Source organism: Pseudorasbora parva, chromosome 2, assembly GCF_024679245.1.
Source record: "Pseudorasbora parva isolate DD20220531a chromosome 2, ASM2467924v1, whole genome shotgun sequence".
Classification (NCBI taxonomy): Eukaryota; Metazoa; Chordata; class Actinopteri; order Cypriniformes; family Gobionidae; genus Pseudorasbora; species Pseudorasbora parva.
This window is the reverse complement of record NC_090173.1, coordinates 39701876-39720116: the sequence shown is the minus strand read 5'-3', so window position 1 is coordinate 39720116 and position 18241 is coordinate 39701876. Positions and strand designations below refer to the sequence as shown.

The window sequence follows — 18241 nt, the reverse complement described above, 5'->3', positions numbered from 1 at the left end:
CTCTTCCGGTTACCGCTCGGTCAAACACCCTTCTCATCTCCGCCGCCAGCGTCTGGAACGAGGAGCTGCAAGGATGTTGATTTTCCCACACCGCCGTTCCCCAAAGTGCAGCTCGTCCGGAGAGCAGGGTGAGGACGAATGCCACCTTGGATCTCTCCGTGTTGAAAGTCTGCGGTTGAAGAGCGAAAAACAAGGAACACTTGGTAAGGAAGGCTCTGCAATAATTGCTCTCACCGGCATAACTCTCAGGGGTAGGCAGACGTGGTTCCGGTTGCCGCGATGCGGATGGTGTGTGGGGGGTCGGCGGTGGGTCGGGCACAGTGGGACCGACGAGTTGTTGCATCTGTTGGGTCAGCTCGGCCACCCGTGCCACCAAAGTGTGTACTGCCTGTCCTGTGGCAGTTAAGTTCGCCTCCTGCTGGTCCAGTCTCTCGTTGCTGCTGGTCAGTAGGGCGTTGATACTCGCTGAATCCATGGTTGGTCAGAGCGTTCTGTAACGGATTCACAGAGGCAGGATTCAATTGCAAGTAACTCAGTTTAATAAGACAGATAGTGTCACAGAAGTCAAAACTCAGAACACTGAAGAAGTCCGGGTAAGACGGAGCAGTGAGAGAGGCTCTGTTGGTGACACGGGCAGGCTGTGAGCAGCTGTGACTCGGGAGATCGGTAGAGGTAATCCGGGAAGGGATCCAGCGTTTCACGGAAGGGGGAAACGATAACCAACACGGAGACACAAGGGGAAACATCCAACAACGCTCTGACAAAGACAAGAGAGAAACAGAGAGACTAAATAGGGTGAAGGTGATGAGTTGCAGCTGGTGCAGGTGATCAGCCACAGGTGCGTGATGAGCCAATCCCAGGCTCCGCCCTCACCTACATTCAACACGCACCCAAGAGTGAGACAGGGAATCCATGAACCGTGACAATATGTTGCAGCACAGTCCCAAATAAAACATCCCCATCTGACTAACAGGGAAGCATATGAGAATTTTCTGTTAACGTCCCAAATATCTTTGTAACACATCTCCTAAAATCATACCAAGAACCTTGAACTGCAGCACTTGCATAACCAAAGAGGAATGTCCCTAAAGTTCATAAAAGGTTCGGATTTGCATCACCTTTAGATAACCTTTAAGGAACAAGGTTGTGAGAACGTCCCCTTCTACATAGGTAAAAACACAGAGAATATAATCATCAGAACAAGGCACAGGTGCTAATTAGAAAGACTAATTAGAAAAAAACTATGGTAACAAACAATGAACTAGAACGGCAGCAAAACAGTGATAGAAAATGAAACTAAACAGATGATAATGACACATGGTGACTAAGAGTCTGCTCTGTATTTTCTACTGCACAAGAGGCGTGATCAACGAGCATAATTCAAATGACTCTGTATGTAATTGGAAAGTCCTTCAACCAATCAGACCACAAGAGGCGGGATCAACGAGCATCATTCAAATTCTCTGTAGTCCTTTAATCAATTAGACCACAAGAGGCATGATCAAGGGTCATCGATCTGTGTAACAGAAGCAGGATAAATTAATGTACAGGTTTCCAGACTGAGCTGCAGGGCGAATTGACCCATAACCAAGGAAAAAACAAACAAAAAAGTAATTAAAATTGTCCTATTAGTAGTGGGACTATTGTTCAAACTGCATGGACTTTTACATGACCATGACAAGTGAACATTTTGATATAATTCTACACAGATGAGGTTAGTAAGTGATCTTACACTGTTGTTTTACATAATGTCTCGTGTCTTTTGAAGCAGAATTTTAATGTTTATTTAGATGCAATACCTTCCCCCATAGACTTCCATTGTAATCAAGTTTACTGCAGATGCACTTTTTGTTCGTTGAAACGAGTTGACATTATTTTCTGCAACAGATGCTGTCAATGGAGCTTAATTCATATTGAACCTGGAATGTTCCTTTAATCAAGAAATGAAATTACTAGAAGTGAAGCATTTTTAATTACGATTTTTTCCCCGTTCTTTCCAGAAGGATTCCTCTAGTTTATGCAGTAGTACATTTAATCAACCGTATCATTTCCTAGTTGAGTTCTCTCCATGCCATGTGTTTAATTTCTCAGTAATGATAGCCTCTTAGCCTGACCTTTTTTTAATCAGTGTACAGCCTCTGTAGCATTCAACGATTCCTCAGACGTGTGGAGTGTTAAAACGGCTGAAGAATTGGCCTTACGGGTTCCTTCTGTCTTAATAGAAGAGTCTGCAGCGCTGCCCGGTTCCCTTCAGAGACGAATAATGCTTTTCATCCGCTACCTGAAGTGCACTGCTGACACCTAATTCAAAGTTAATGTCAACTTTTACATTAGATGTTTTGATTTATCCTCCATTTAGGAGTCGTATACATGCTAAAGTAGGTGTTTCACATCTTTGCATCTCCTCGTGTCAAGTGTTTTTGCATTTTGTCCATCTTCAGAGCTGGTTTGCTCTAATTGGTATTGCTTTTCTCATTATCTTTCATCACCCAAACAGCAAGCTCAGAGATGCCACGGTATTGCTATAGAGCTATTCCTGTGATGGAGGGAAACCACCACTGAGATGCACAAACCCACCGGGTGGCATTTTCAGAGACGTAAACAGATTTGGCTAAGTAGTGAGCAACAGTGCATTAGTCATATATTCAGCGTATTTGGAAATGCCAACCGATTTTGACGCCAAAGTGTTCACCACCTCTGCTTTTAGTCAAAGTGGCCTTTTGGCTAAAACCTGATATTTGTCATCATAGCTGGGCATGAAGAGGAGTTCCATGTACTCTGTTCACACTAATGTGTGAGCTGGCAGAAAAAAAGGATAGTAGTGACTGCAAGGGTAAACCTTTTAAACTCAACCTCTCTTAATGGGAACACATATGAGTCGAAAATCCTTGAATGTGTTGGCAAATAGCAGGGAACATCTTTTTTTCTTATTGTTTTTTTTTTCCATTTTGTGATTTGAATTAAAGTTGTTGATGTTGTTTTTCTTTATCTTAGGTACACCATCTCCTCTCTCCGCCGCTCCAATATGGGTGTTTACCAGTGTGTGGTGAGAAACAGGATGGGCGCTCTGCTCCAGAGAAGAGCCGAGATACAAGTTGCATGTGAGTTTCTGTGGCATATCAGATATATACATATGGCATTATATATATATATATATATATATATATATATATATATATATATATATATATATATATATATATATATATATATATATATATATATATATATATATATATATATATATATATATATATATATACACACACACACACATTCTTAAATATGTGGTTTATGAGGACTCTCTGTAGGCGTAATAGTTTTTATACTGTACAAACTTATTCTATCCCACTACACTAACCCTACCCCTAAACATACCCATTACACAAAAAATATATATATTTATTTTTAAAAAGCACTGTTTAGTATATATTTTTAAGCTATTTGGTTTAAGGGGACACAGGTAGTGTTGTAATACCCATGTCATTCATTATTCACATTTGTGTCCTCATAAACCACATATACCTGTACACACACTCTCACGCACTCTACTGTGTCAGAATGTTTTTTTGTTTGTTTGTTTTTTGTCTCTTATGCTCACCAAGGCCGCATTTATTTTATCAACACTACAGCAAAAATAGTAACATTGGGAAATATTATTACAGATTAAAATATCTATTGTTATATTTAAATATATTTTAAAATGTAATTTATTACAGTGATATCAAAGCTGAATCTCCAGCAAAATTACTGCAGTCACATGATGCTTCATCATTCTAATATGTTGATTTGCTGCTCAAGAAAAATGTATTATTATTATCACTGTTATAAAGAGATGTGGTATATATTTCACTTACTACAAATTAAATTATTTGGTAACATTGTAGATGTCTTTAATGTTACTGTCTTTTCAAATCAAAATCAAATCACCTTTATTTATATAGCGCTTTTTACAAGTCCAGTTGTTTTAAAGCAGTCTCACAGTGTTTACAGGAAGATACTGCAGCTGAATTTGATTCGTTTCGCTCTGGTGGAAACAGTGATGTTATTCAGCTAATTTAAATTATCATATAGTGTCAATGGGGGCAGATTGGTAATATAGTTTAAAATTGTCTTTGTTTCTTTTGATCAATTGAATTAATTGCATTAATACAAAAACTATTGAATGGTAGTATACAGCTCTGGAAATTAAGAGGCCACCTAACATTGAGATATCCAAGTGTAAGTGTTAATTCTTTCCAGAGCTGTATAGACATCAAAACAATGCACAGGAACTCATATCCATACATGCATGCTGTTGTCAAAGGGTGTTTGGGTTATGTTCACTATTACGTTTCTCACAGCCCCTTGTGAGTTCTATTTTGCTCCCTTTTTCCTATTGTCATGTTCTCATTGGTTTATTGGTTAATCATTGTTCACTAGTGTCCCTTGTCTTGTCATTAGCCCATGTGTATATAGCCCTCATGCTTGCCACGTGTCCTTGTCTGATATTGAATGTGTAACCTGCTTGTTGGTGAGTCTTTATTTCAAGTCAAGTCAAGTCTATTCATCGTCTGCTTTGTGTTTGTTCACTCTATAAATGAAAGCTGCACTTGGGTTCTGTAAGGGATTGATTCAGATCAAATAACTCAAATGGGTATTGAATTACAGTGAAAGGAACCGTAATACACATCAAATGATTCAAAATTAATATTTACCCCTTTATCAACTAATCGTCCAGAGATACGTTACAATTAGAGTACATTATCAATCTTGAATCCGGATATTACCCGTTACAACGGCAATAATATAAATTTTATGTTCACTGTTTGTGAGCTTAGGTAACACAATCGATCAGTTTGAGGCAGTAACTTAAAAACACATGGCCAAAGACACTTGTATAGATAAAAAAGGTAAACAAAACTATTTTTGGACTTGTTATTGAACTATTCTAAACACAAAAAACTAACAAAAACACACATTCATACAGTTACTGGGAAAGGGATGTTGGTTAATAAAAAAGAAGTGAGGTCCTTGTGTCGGTCAGACATGATTTCTTAGCCACAACCTGAGAATCAATGTACTAGCATGTCAACCTTAGTTTGTTCGCTTAGATACGTTCGCTTAGACACCAGTTCAGCCAGAATGAAGTGTCATGTATGCGTTTGAATGCTCCTACGAGCATGGGTTCCTCTTAGCACGCTCTTGCTCGGCTGGTAGTCAGTTGTTGTGTTCAGAGGGACGAATAGTTGGTTTTGCAGGGTGAGGGCCGAATCCTGGATGGCTTTAGCTGGTTGCTACGCGACTGGCGTCACTGAGGCGCGGCTGCGGAGACTCCAGGAAGTTTTCTTCGGTGAGGTTCAAACGGTGAGGACACTGCGTGCAGGCAGGCAGGAAAGGCCTGCAAGATCAAAGCAGAAGTAACCGCAAAACCATGGCAGTCAGTATAAACACGAAGCAAAACAAAAAGCAAAGATATCTTGTTTGCCTGGGAGTTTTAAACGGGCCCCAAGATCCCTCCTTGGGGGCGTCTCCGGCCAATGAGATATTGTTGTAGGCGGGTGTCCATAATATACATAATAGCTTAGTATATGTTTAAGATGCCGTTGGGTGGATTAATTAATATTATTGAATCTGAGGTTTAAGTTTACTCATCGTGTCTCCATTTGTGTGAGGTCTTTGTGTGATGTTCAAAGAGCCTTTGAAATGCGCAGGTCGAGGAAGGAGGGGGGCGACTAGTCGTCTGTCTAATGTTCATGTTGTTTCCCGGCCCCCCAGAAAGCTTTTAGCGACTCAGTGTCCCGATAACATTTTAAATATATGCCTGTCGGTCATAAATGAGTCCCTTCTTCGTGAGGTTATATCCACTGTTACGCTTGTAGAACAAAAAGGAATCACGTCATGTGACTAATCTTGTCCTTGTGCTGGTTTTGAGATAACACAGGTAAAGGGGGAGAGATGTTGTCTCTGGGCTGTTTGGGCACCCTTGATTAGTTTTACGATCGGTTCAGGGTTTGGAGAGGAGGTCTCTGGAATGCTTTGTTGTGTCGACTGCTGGAATATACATTTTCCTACAGTTCTGAACCTCGCCTACAGTGGATTCATTGTTACAGAACATCAGACCGTCAACAGAAACCCAGCAGTTGCCATCCTTCGCCTTTGTCAGCCGCAGCGTCCTTTAGAGGACTATGTGGTGGACTTTTTTGGTGTTTCTAGCCAGGCAGATTGTAATAAGGGACTCAAGGGCATGTTTAATTTTGGACTTAATGACCACCTTGCTCATTTAAACCCTGAGAGCACTTTGCCATGGACTCTGGCCCAGTACATTGATCCTGCCTCCGTACTGAGTGGCTCTAAATTTACTGTGGGAATTACAGAGGAGGAACCCTACAATCCCACAGTACCCACTACACCAGAGGGCCTCCATCCTCCAATTGTCATGTCTGGGCTCGTCCACGTCCAGAGCCAACCCACGTATCCGGCCCACGTCCGGAGTCCAACACATGTCCCCAGTCCACGTCCAGAGCCAAGCCACATCTCCAGGCCCAGACCAGCATCCTGAGAAGTCTCCAGCCCCAGACCAGCATCCTGAGAGGGCTCCAGCCCCAGATCAGCATCCTGAGAGGACTCCAGCCCCAGATCAGCGTCCTGAGAGGGCCCCAGCCCCAGGAGAAGGCCAGGAAGGCCACTATCCAGGTCTACACACACTCCATGATCCAGGTCCGGCCCCTCTCCATGATCCAGGTCCTCCCAAGCTCCATGGTACAGGGCCGTCCATGCCTCATGGTCCAGGTCCGCCTATGCTCCCAGTCTAAGCTATGCCAGGGTCTGTGTCCGATGCCTCTGCACGGGCCTGGCCCACCATCCCGCCATTCCACCATTCCGCCATTCCGCCATCCCACCCCTCACTGTCATGTTCTCTGCCATGCACTTCCTGGTCTTTTCATGTGACTCCTTGACCTCATGTGATCCTGCCATGTGCTCCCTTGTCTTGTGTTCTGTTGTCATGTTCTCATTGTTTTTTTGGGTAATCATTGTTCACAGGTGTCCCTTGTTTTGTCATTAGCCCATGTGTATTTAGCCCTCATGCTTGCCACGTGTCGTTGTCTGATATTGAATGTGTAACCCGCTTGTTGTGTCTAGTCAAGTCAAGTCTGGTTAAGTCTGCTCAAGTCATGCCACCGTCTGCTTTGTGTTTTTTCACGCTATAAATAAAAGCTGCACTGAACCTCGCCTCCAGTGGATTCATTGTTACAGCTGTATATTATACGTTTATGGGGCTTTTGCAACCTTTTTGAAGCTTAAACTCCTTTGTAAATGCATGTCTCTTTCTTACACTGTGAGTGATACAATTTAAAGGTTTCTAGGTATGCTCTGAATAAAGCAGGATTTACACTGAAGAGTAAAAGACTGCTGTGCAAGAAAAGACGACTAGGCATTAAACCATTACTGGAGCATTTATGACATGCTTTAAAGGTTCACAATGACCCAGACTTTCCAATGCTTCTAACATTTTTCATTCAGAGAAACATTCAGCCAGGATGGCGTTATCACAGTGATTAAATGAGAAATCATTTTTTAAGATCATCTTTTTTCATTTTCCCAAATCAAACCGGCAGACAAGATTGCTTGTTATTAAATAAAATAAGTAATTCTGCACCAATGTGCCTTTTAACCCTGAAAGACCCAAATATAGAATAAAAATTCCACCTTTTACATTTTGTTGTAGGAGTTATGATTGTGGACAGATCAGTAATATAGCGGACATTTAAGTGTTCCATGGTCTTTGTTCTTGATTGAATTGATTTTGTTGTCATGTCCACATAATCATCAGATGGGTAGTTACTGGGCTTTCCTTTTCCAGTAGACATTCTTCTTCATCACAATCCATTTTAAAAATCACTGTTCCCATTTTGGATGGCATCATGACATAATACACTTTGTAGATAATACATTATTTCTTGGCTGGTGGCATTCTGAAATGGGGAAAAAAAACATAGCCCAATCATACACATTTTAAAGAATTCACACATTCGCACACTGTCTGGCTAGCTTATTGTGTCCTCTGTCATGCTAATAGCACATATACCCCCCACATTCCAGAACATTATCACCTGTCCCTTATGCAGAAAGAACATGTTTGGGCAAACAATTAAAGCCCAGAAAAGAAAACAGTACCAGTTAAGTATGTTTTATAAATGATAAGGTACAGATAGTTCAAATATTGTTACACAAATACGCACTGAATCATTAATTCCTTAATTCAAATTAAGCTTACCATTTATTAATAATTACGTTTCGATTAAAATAAAATAAAAATGTAACAGAAGATTTTTTTTAATTTGTGAATGATCAAAAACATTAGGTTTCTATTAATATTTATTTCACATGGAACAGGTGAGAAGTAAGATTCATCCATGTAATATGCACATTTTGCTACCCTTTCACCTTGTGTTGTAAAATTACAACATTGGCATTACAAGCTCAAAATCTAATTAAAGCGTTCAACAGAACCTTAATATTTGCATGATCTATACATATTACTAATCACATAAAAATATATTTATGGTGTTTTACTGTATTTTACTAGCCTAGAAATCTAGACTTAAGCAATTAAGCATTAAGCTTTGTATTAGTAGAACCCCCCCCACCCCCCACCCCCCATATCTCCCTGAGACGAGAGAATTATGCATTTTATTTCTGAAAGCGTCATCGAAGAATATTTTTGGCCAGAGGCTAAAGAATACAGCCAGTAGAATGAGCTATTTCCGCATGTTATCAACACACCCATAGGGGTGGAATCTCACTGACAGAATGTGTATGCACATGGCTGCTCTGCTAGGGCATTCATAACGGAGCGGTGAGTTTTTCAACTTTTCAAATTAATTACTATTAAAGTTAGGCTTCCATAGGCATGCATTGAAAACGCTAAGTTTTTAATTGTAGTGTCTATTCTCAAACTGAACAAAATTATTTTATTACTATGAGTCATAACCAGTCGGCAACCTCCCCCAGTTTCTGTTGGAGCCAATATGGAAGTAACTTGAACTGCAATTCATCGACTGGCCAGGCTCCAGAAGGGAGCAGAATCTCATTGAGCCCCATGCTAAAATTCCCAACTTTACAGCGGAAATAAACATATTTACAGCCTGGTATAAATTGTAGTTTTGGTCAATACGGCTAATTTTGCCCTTCATGACAACTGTGAAGGGGTGGGGGGAATTTTTTTTTTTATAACTCATTCGTTTACATTACATAAAGCCTTAAAGTTCTGCATAATTAAGGCCGTGGTTACAGGTGGATAGCCATTTATCCGTTGTCTGCCAGTCATTGTGTCACCTCACCTCAGCTCCGCCCATGTTCCGCCACTTTGCCCATTTTCTGTTATCCAGGAGTGACGCTAGTGATGGGAAGTCCGGTTCTTTCGGGCAGTTTGTTTCAATGAACCGGTAAAAAAAAACTGATCAACGGTTCTTTTACATCCTTACATAGTGACGTCATTTCTATCACCCCGGCGGATGAAAATACATTCAAACACAGTCTTATAAAGTATGTAATTTTATAATTACATACTTAGTTTGTAATCATAACTTAGTATAATAATAATAATTATTGTTATCATTATCAAGTTTTTACATTCATGTTTTGCACAGATTAAATAAACTTACATTGACATAACATAAACTTACACAAGTCCTCGGTTCACCTATGCTCATATTATCAGCACAGCATCAGTTGTCTGAGAGAAACAGTTCGCCATCATGCATGCTCAGTATCTCGGCTCATCGGTTCTCAGTATCGAACAGGTCCGAAAGATCGAACATGTCCCAGAGAAACGGTTCTCAGTTCTGTAATGGTGATCTGAGAACCACTGCAACCCATTCCTGACTCAAGAACCGCTGTATCAATCTGTTTAGGTGTGCTGAGCTAAGAACTGCTGCAAGCTGAATATGAAGTCTATATCAAACCTACTGTTTTGATGATTACATTTTAAAATGTATATCAACTTAGAAATTAAATAAGCTGTTCTAGGAAATATCATGCAATGTTTAGTTTGACCGTTTTAAAATCCATACATTGTTTTTCCAAACTTTAAAATAATACAGTAAGAGAGCAATTATGTGATGAACATGTTTCAAACATGATTCATTTTATACACTAAACCTGCATTTCATTTCTGAACAAATAACACACATGCTCAGCTCATCGGCTCATCGGTTTTCAGTATCGCACGTGTCCGAAAGAGTCGACTCTCGAATCTGTACGGGTAATCCGAGAACTATAGTAATTTGTGGGATCAGCGCTGATTTGAGACGCGATTTGGTGAACTGGTTCAACCAGTTGACTAAAAAGAACTGGTTCAAAATTACGATTCATTTGTGAACCAGACATCACTACGTGACGCATGATGAAGCGCTGGCAAGATGGCAATGGCCAGCTCGTCTCTACTTTACGCTTCAGAACTGCTCTTCAGAATCCTATTGGTGACATCACGGACACTATTCCATATTTTTTACAGTCTATTGTAATAACCAGTAGCGTTGGCTTTAGGAGTGGCCTCATAAGGCAGCGAAGCAAGTGCATTCTGGGAGTTGTTGTCTTTCATCCACATGAGATAAACATTGATTTTCTGTCTTTTCTCAGTCTAGAAGGCGGTAAATAAATAAATAAATCACACTTCTACTACATACTTGACCCAGTTTAAATACACATTAATCTTCCCAGTGCTTTAATTAGGTGATGCAACATTAAAACAGTAGTTTGATAGACACTGACCATGCCAATTTTGAGCGATTCAATTAATGTTAGTCAGTTTAGGAATACCATCTAATGGCTACAGTTGTTTTTTTGCTTTTTCTTATTCTTCCCATAAATGAGAACTTTAAATCAATGTGAAAACTGCACCATTGGAATTATTTCACTAAATTCAAAGAACTATGTGCTAGACGTTCTTTTGTTCTGCATGGTGATGCAATCTTGCTTAGATGTGCGCCATGAATAAATGTTTGATTATGTTTCTGATTGAACCTCTGAAGTTTGTACCAAAAGCCTCTGTTGTCGTGAATGTATCATCAGGGCTCCTTTGTTTTTTAGGGTAAAAAGTTTCTCACATGGTCGTAATAACATCTCGCATCATCTTTTTTCTCGCAGATATGGGTGACTTTATCGACAATGACCAAAGAAAGACAGTGACGCAGGGCCGGGCGGCCATCCTCAACTCCCCAGTGGTCAGTTGCTTCCCGCGGCCACAGGTGACATGGTTCAGGGACGGCTACAAGATTATTCCCAGCAGCAGAGTGTAAGTACTGCATAATTGCTTGTCTCATTTTTAAAACCTGAATGCCTGTTCATTAGATAAGTTCTGGTTGACCCAGCACAGGTCTCCATGGCTTGGGGTTCACATGGCACGTTGTAAGAGATGTAATTATTACCTTCAGTGATCACGCTTAATCCCTCTGGGCATCCATTTACGTCGGCCCACAAAGAAACGCTTTGGGGAAAACAGAGAAACTTCAGCCAGTGATGCAGAAGACATGGATACTGTGCATGGCTTTTTTTAAGTGTGTGCGTAAGTTCTCCCACTGCCTTGTCACAGAAGTGCAATTAATGCCTGTTCCTGGCTCTCCTTTAATCTTTCTACGGTAGTTCTTCATTGCCTTTTTCTAATTAGCAACTCACCCAGACTGAGATCGACGAGGCTGATCTGATTCGCCGTTATCAGTCAAGTGTCTTTCATTCCGACGAGACCCAAATAAAAACTTTGCCACTAAGACACATCTAATGGCTCACCTTTTGCTCTGCGCATACAGCGGTGGGCCCTTTAAGAATTGCATTTGATTTCGGCAGAAGGTGTAATTGAAAAGTAAAAAGGCTAAACCTGGTAAATATAGCAATAGACCTGGAATAGTAACTGGAATAATATATTTTTAATATCACTTATCACTTATGCTTTGTCAGAAACACAAGTGACCAAATCAATTCTTATTGGCTTGTAACTTCAAGATTTGGTAGCTGAAATGGATAGTTAGTGATAAAGTTAATTTCCCACCCTGGTCACAGCATTGAACATTATATTCATCAAATAATCAGTACAGCTGTTTTCAAGATTGATAATAATAAAAAAATTTCTTGAAACAAAGTCAGTTTTTGTCAATAACATACATTTTAAAATATGTTACAAAAGAAAACCGTTGTCTATAAGCTTAATGAATAATGCATGTAAGTGTAAAGTGTAACAAATCCTCATATATATATGGCACGGTACATGAAAAAAGTCCAAACTGCTCGGGTCGCTTGTCTCGTTTCGGAGCGTGTGCGTCTCATGATTCGACCCATGCGCAATGTAGCCTCGTGCCCGTATGTTACCTCAGACAGTGGGTGTCCTTTTCACACTAAAATAAGGCTGGCTGGAGTTTGAGGATGTGCCAGCGTCGTATAATGCCGGCTTTACAGCGCACGCAGAAGCAGTGCGTTGGCAGGGCAGAAGAAGTGTGTTTGGAGAGCAGGAGCCTCGCACACCCGTTGTGCATTCACACTGCCAGCGTTTGTCTCGCACAGCTGAATCATGGCTCGTATACTGCAAATACAGGCAAATGTCGTATTTAGTAGTAGTAGACAGAAATATCATTCTGTCACCTTTTCCGTTGTTGTTCTCTGACACCTGTCATTCTCGTGTTTTGATTTATGATGGGCAGCATATCTGCTGAAAATGTGACGTGTCTCCCTCTGTCCCCTAAAGGCTGCTCACACTGATTTAAAGCCACTGTACATTGTTCTGATCAAAATTGACATGATGACATGAAAAATGTTATGCTAGTGTGTTGGACAGCATAAGCTGGAAACAGCCAGTTAATAACTTACATCTACGTTTTTTAAATACTGTATCTAATCTAAATTGTGGATAATTAAACTATATATCATAGGCTGACGTATTTTCTGGAGTGTTAACAATCGAAAGAAAAAACAACAAGAACCATATAGAACCGAAAACTGTGACCCTAAAACCGTAATACAAACTGAATTGTGGTTTTATGTGAACTGTTCCACCCCGTATATAGTGTGTGTGTGTGTGTGTGTGTGTGTGTGTGTGTGTGTGTGTGTGTGTGTGTGTGTGTGTGTGTGTGTGTGTGTGTGTGTGTGTGTGTGTGTGTGTGTGTGTGTGTGTGTGTGTGTGTGTGTGTGTGTGTGTGTGTGTGTAATTATATGTCTGGAAGTTGCTGCAGGGATGTTGTAGAAATGACAGCCGAGTGAACTGATTTGCTTTGATTTGCTGATTTGACTCTGTGAAGAGTGAAGAACCGGGAACCAGGAAACACGTGTAGTTTTGTACATATAACCTGTGCTGTTCTAAAGTAAAATTGTGTATTTGGTTGAAAGACATGTTGGAAGGTGGATATACAGGCTCTTTGTAGATGTAGTTAAGGTGGCTTGGCAACATGCCAGCTCAATAATTGGACCGGTTCTCTCCTGCCAGTGCTTTGACAGAATATTGCATCATGACAGAAAGCAGGGCGCATGCATAAAATCAATATGCCACTGCTGACAATGTTCACTGCCGCATATATGCAGCCGAGGGAATCTGTACCTTTGGGATTCTGGCGATCTTCCCAGACAGTGCTGCTGCTTTGACCCTATATGCGGCCCAGCTGGTGTCTTCAGCATCCAGACTCGAACCCAGAAGTTCACCCAGCCCTGAGGACGATAGAGTAATATCAAGCAGTCATACATCGAGCCAAGCCCATTAGCACACTATTGGATGTGATGTCACATCCTTAATTGTTCTGTGGCAGCGGCTGAAGCAATGCAATCAGCTTAGCCATTTAAACTGGCACTATGTGTTACTGGGCAAAATCCCCAGGATGGACTTTGGGAAATTGGGCTGTACTTCATAAGCACTTGACTGGCATGGTCATTACATTAACTGCCCTTGTAGGATCAAAGTTTATCTATGTGCTGTGATCTACGGCCCTGACTCGATATTAACATGGATGAACATGCAAAGCCTGCAACATAAATCTATTTGTGAGTCTCATAAGATGATTCCATCACAGAACTGATAAATGCTGCTTTGCAGAACACTAATGCCCTTCAGCAAGTGGGAAAGTGGAGTGAGGGGAGTTGAATGGTTCTTTGTTGAGATGTCCTCATCAAAACTTCAAAAACTATAATTATACTCACTATGAGAAATAGCCATTGGTCAAACTAGTATACATTAGTTTGACCAATGGCAATTTCTCAGTCGAGAGATTCACAAAATAACAAGATTGTTACATTGATAATGAATATGTATGATACAAGCATGGACAATCCTTTAGACATTCTGGTCTAGAGATTCTGAGTCAGCTAGCTTCTATCATAACTGCTGCTCCCTGTACCATTAGATGGTTTGATTCATCAAAATAATGTGGATTTTAACTACAGCAGCCTATAAAAGTATGAACATTATCAAAGTTTAATATTTGCTCTAAAAATATATTGATCATTGTTAGTTTGTCAGCTAATGCATTGACTACTGTTAACAAATGAGATAAGTGTTACTGATATGTTTTTTAATAATAATATATTAATAATATATATATATATATATATATATATATATATATATATATATATATATATATATATATATATATATATAAATTATTCTTAGACTATGAAGCATAAATGAAATGAAATCAAAGTATATCTTAAAATATATTATTGTATGAGATACAAAATATCCAACCCATCTTAAAAAAACAAATTATAATAGATATTTTCTCAACAAGACCATTACTTTCCTCAGCTATTTTTACAATGCCTTGTTGTAACCAAGGTGATTTTTACTAAATATAAGTCCTTCACATTACCAATGGACATGCAGTATAACTCAAGGTGCGGTCTCAGGAGACTGTGAACTTCATTCACCTTTATTCATATGCATAATCAAAAGTGGTTTGAAGAGTGGAGAGTGAAACAAAGGCTTATCCATAGATGCTCTGTGTAACCATAGTTTAAGGTGGTGAACTCTGACCTGTGTATCTGCATAATTAAGAAATAGAGGATCTAAACCCCACAGATAGACTCACATTGGCATGGTTTGCATTGCTTGGGCTACATTAGTTAACATGAACTAACCATGCTTTTTTAAAAAGCATTTACAGTGAGGAAAATGAGTATTTGAAGACCCTGCAATTTTGCAAGTTCTCCCACTTAGAAATCATGGAGGGGTCTGAAATTGTGATCGTAGGTGCATGTCCACTGTAAGAGACATAATCTGTTTTAAAAAATCTAGACTATTTATTAACTATTTATTTGTATGTTAGAGCTGCAAATAAGTATTTGAACACCTGAGAAAATCATTGTTAATATTTGGACAAACAAACTCAGACAAACAAACGGATTTGCTGTTTTACAATGACAGCTGTCAGTGTGAAAGCCTAATCCCAAGACGTTTTGGACACAAAATGTTGCGTATACCCCATCTGAATGATGACCAAACTTTACTGATGTTTTATGGAGTTGATTACATCAAAAAAAATTCACTCCAAAAAAATCAATATCACCGTAAGAGCTAAAAAAACGAAGCGTGCGCATTAACGTCTCATTCACAAACTCTCTTTCTCTCCGTTGCATTATAATTAACATACACAGCAAATTACACAAAAACATACAACTAACAATAAACAAACATATACAGACCATGTGCCTTTTCGTGGGTGCTGTTTAACTGGTAAATCTGTATCTGCAAAACAACTCCGATAAACTGTGTGCAAGCTCTCCCTTTCACTACCCGTAAACTATAATACCCATCAAAATTGGAGTTCCTCAACTATAGTAAGACAGATAATGTAGACCTTAAACATATTTAAACTCACAGAAATATCAAAAATGTTTACATAAACAACCTAAACGATACAGAAGAATGTGAGGAGAAGCCTCGTTACGATCGCAGATGATAACATCCAGGATCAACACTGTTCATGTAGTTACCACAGGATTATAGTTAAATTAATTTACATGTAACCATCTTAATATGGAGAGATGCACTGAAATGTAGACCATAGTTAATGTGTTATTGATTTAACTTACACCGTTACATGACGTGAGAACTGTTAGTTACCTATCACTAACTTTAATCGTAACTTAATGAGAGTATGACAACCCCAAAAAAAATCCTAGGATTTTTGGATAACTGGAATCAGAGTGATTAATGATGAAAAATAGAATCCACCTGTGTGTAATCAAGTCTCCGTATAAATGCACCTGCACTGTGATAGTTTTAGAGGTCCGTTTAAAGCGCAGAGAGCATCATGAAGAACAAGGAACACACCAGGCAGGTCCGAGATACTGTTGTGGAGATTCTCTATTTGGTTTAGGTCTGGAGACTGGCTAGGCAACGGCAACACCTTGATATGCTTCTTACAGAGCCACTCCTTGGTTATCCTGGCTGTGTGCTTCGGGTCATTGTCGTGCTGGAAGACTCAGCCTCGACCCATCTTCAATGCTCTAACTGAGGGAAGGAGGTTGTTCCTCAAAGTTTTGCAATACATGGCTCCGGTCATCCTCTCCTTAATACAGTCCAGTCGGCCTGTCCCATGTGCAGAAAAACACCTCCAAAGCATGATGCTACCGCCCCCATGCTTCAGAGTAGGGATGGTGTTCTTGGGATGGTACTCATCCTTCTTCTTCCTCTGAACACATTTAGTGGAATTATGACCAAAAGTTATATTTTGGTCTCATCTGACCACATGACTTTCTCCCATGACTCCTCTGGATCATCCAAATGGTTATTGGCAAACTTAAGACGGGCCTAGACATGTACTGGTTTAAGCAGGAAAACCTTCCGTCATGCATGATTTCAAACCATGACATCTTAGTGTATTACCAACAGTAACCTTGGAAACGGTGGTCCCAGCTCTTTTCAGGTCATTGACCAGCTCCTCCCGTGTAGTTCTGGGCTAATTTTTCACCTTTCTTAGGATCATTGAGACCCCACGAGGTTAGATCTTGCATGGAGCCCCAGTCCAGCTTCTTCCATTTTCTAATGATTGCTCCAACAGTGGAGTTTTTTTATTTTTAGATTATGTCTCTCACAGTGGACATGCACCTACGATGACAATTACAGACCCCTCTAAGATTTCTAAGTTCAACACTTACACTTACTAAGGCATTATTAAAATATGAAGTTCTATCAGTTAATATTAGTTAATGCACAGTGAACTTACATGAATATTATCAAAGGTTAATAGTCTAAATGCTTAAAGGGTTACTTCAGCGATTAGCATATGGCTTTGTATCAGTAGAAACCCTGGAGAATATTCAAATTATTGTGCTTTCCCCTCTCATATCTCCCTGAGACGAGAGATTTATGCATTTTATTTCTGGAAAAATTCCTCCTATGATGCAAAATGACGATTTTTGCATCATAGGAGGAATGTTTGCCCAGAGGCTAAAGACTACAGTCAGCAGAGGGAGCCATTTCCGCATGTTTTGAATCCGGCATTGGGGGATGGGTGATTACACTCAGCTTGCAGGGAGAGCTCAGCTTGCAGACAGGATCATTTAAACGGAGCTATGGTGAGCAATGTAAGTCTTTTAACTTCTCAAATTCATTTCTATGAAAGTTAAGCTTGCAAAGGCATGAACTGAAACGCGCCAGACTGAACTCTCGTTGTGAATGTATGTCGCGAGTGTAGTCGCGATTACCTCAGCTCTCATCACGAGACCTCATCAGCTCATTTTTTTCACTCCTGCAGTTAGTGCTCAGTGCTGTGAGACTCGCGCGGTGACTCACTCATTATATTGAACAGACACGTTCAGTTTTTAATTGTAGTGTCTTCTCTAACTCAGTCACAGTAATGAAGTTGTTGGCGTTGGGAATGGCCTCACAGGGCAGCGAAGCATTCTGCGAATTGTAGTCTTTCATCCCCATGGGACAAAAATACATTTTCTGTCTTTTCTCAGTCTAGAAGACACCAAATTCAAAAATAATTTCACATTTCTACTGCATTGATGACCCAGTTTAAATACAGATTCATCTTTCCAGCGCTGAAGTACCCCTTTAATATATTGCTCATTGTTAGTGTCACTATTCACCCCCTCCATCAATGACTACGGCTGCGTCTGAAAACCTAGGCAGCTGACTTGTTCCCTCGCTGCCTTATCAAACAATGACTTGGACGGCAGTGTTTTGTGCATGAAGGGACCTCACAAAACTAATTTCGGACAGACTTCTAAGGCAGTGTAACAGTTTAATGATCTACAGCAAAATAGAGTGAGC

At 40.0% G+C, this 18241-nt stretch overlaps 1 protein-coding gene across 3 annotated transcripts in view; it reads left to right on the top strand.

Moving 5' to 3' along the window:
• The window catches only part of sdk1a (sidekick cell adhesion molecule 1a), a 479647-nt gene that overhangs the window by 215152 nt on the left and 246254 nt on the right, over positions 1-18241 (top strand). For all 3 annotated transcript variants that reach the window (XM_067420064.1, XM_067420057.1, XM_067420048.1), the window contains exons 3-4: positions 2995-3101; positions 11131-11278. In XM_067420064.1, the coding sequence (XP_067276165.1) occupies positions 2995-3101; positions 11131-11278 (255 nt within the window). The remainder of the gene's footprint in view (positions 1-2994; positions 3102-11130; positions 11279-18241) is intronic.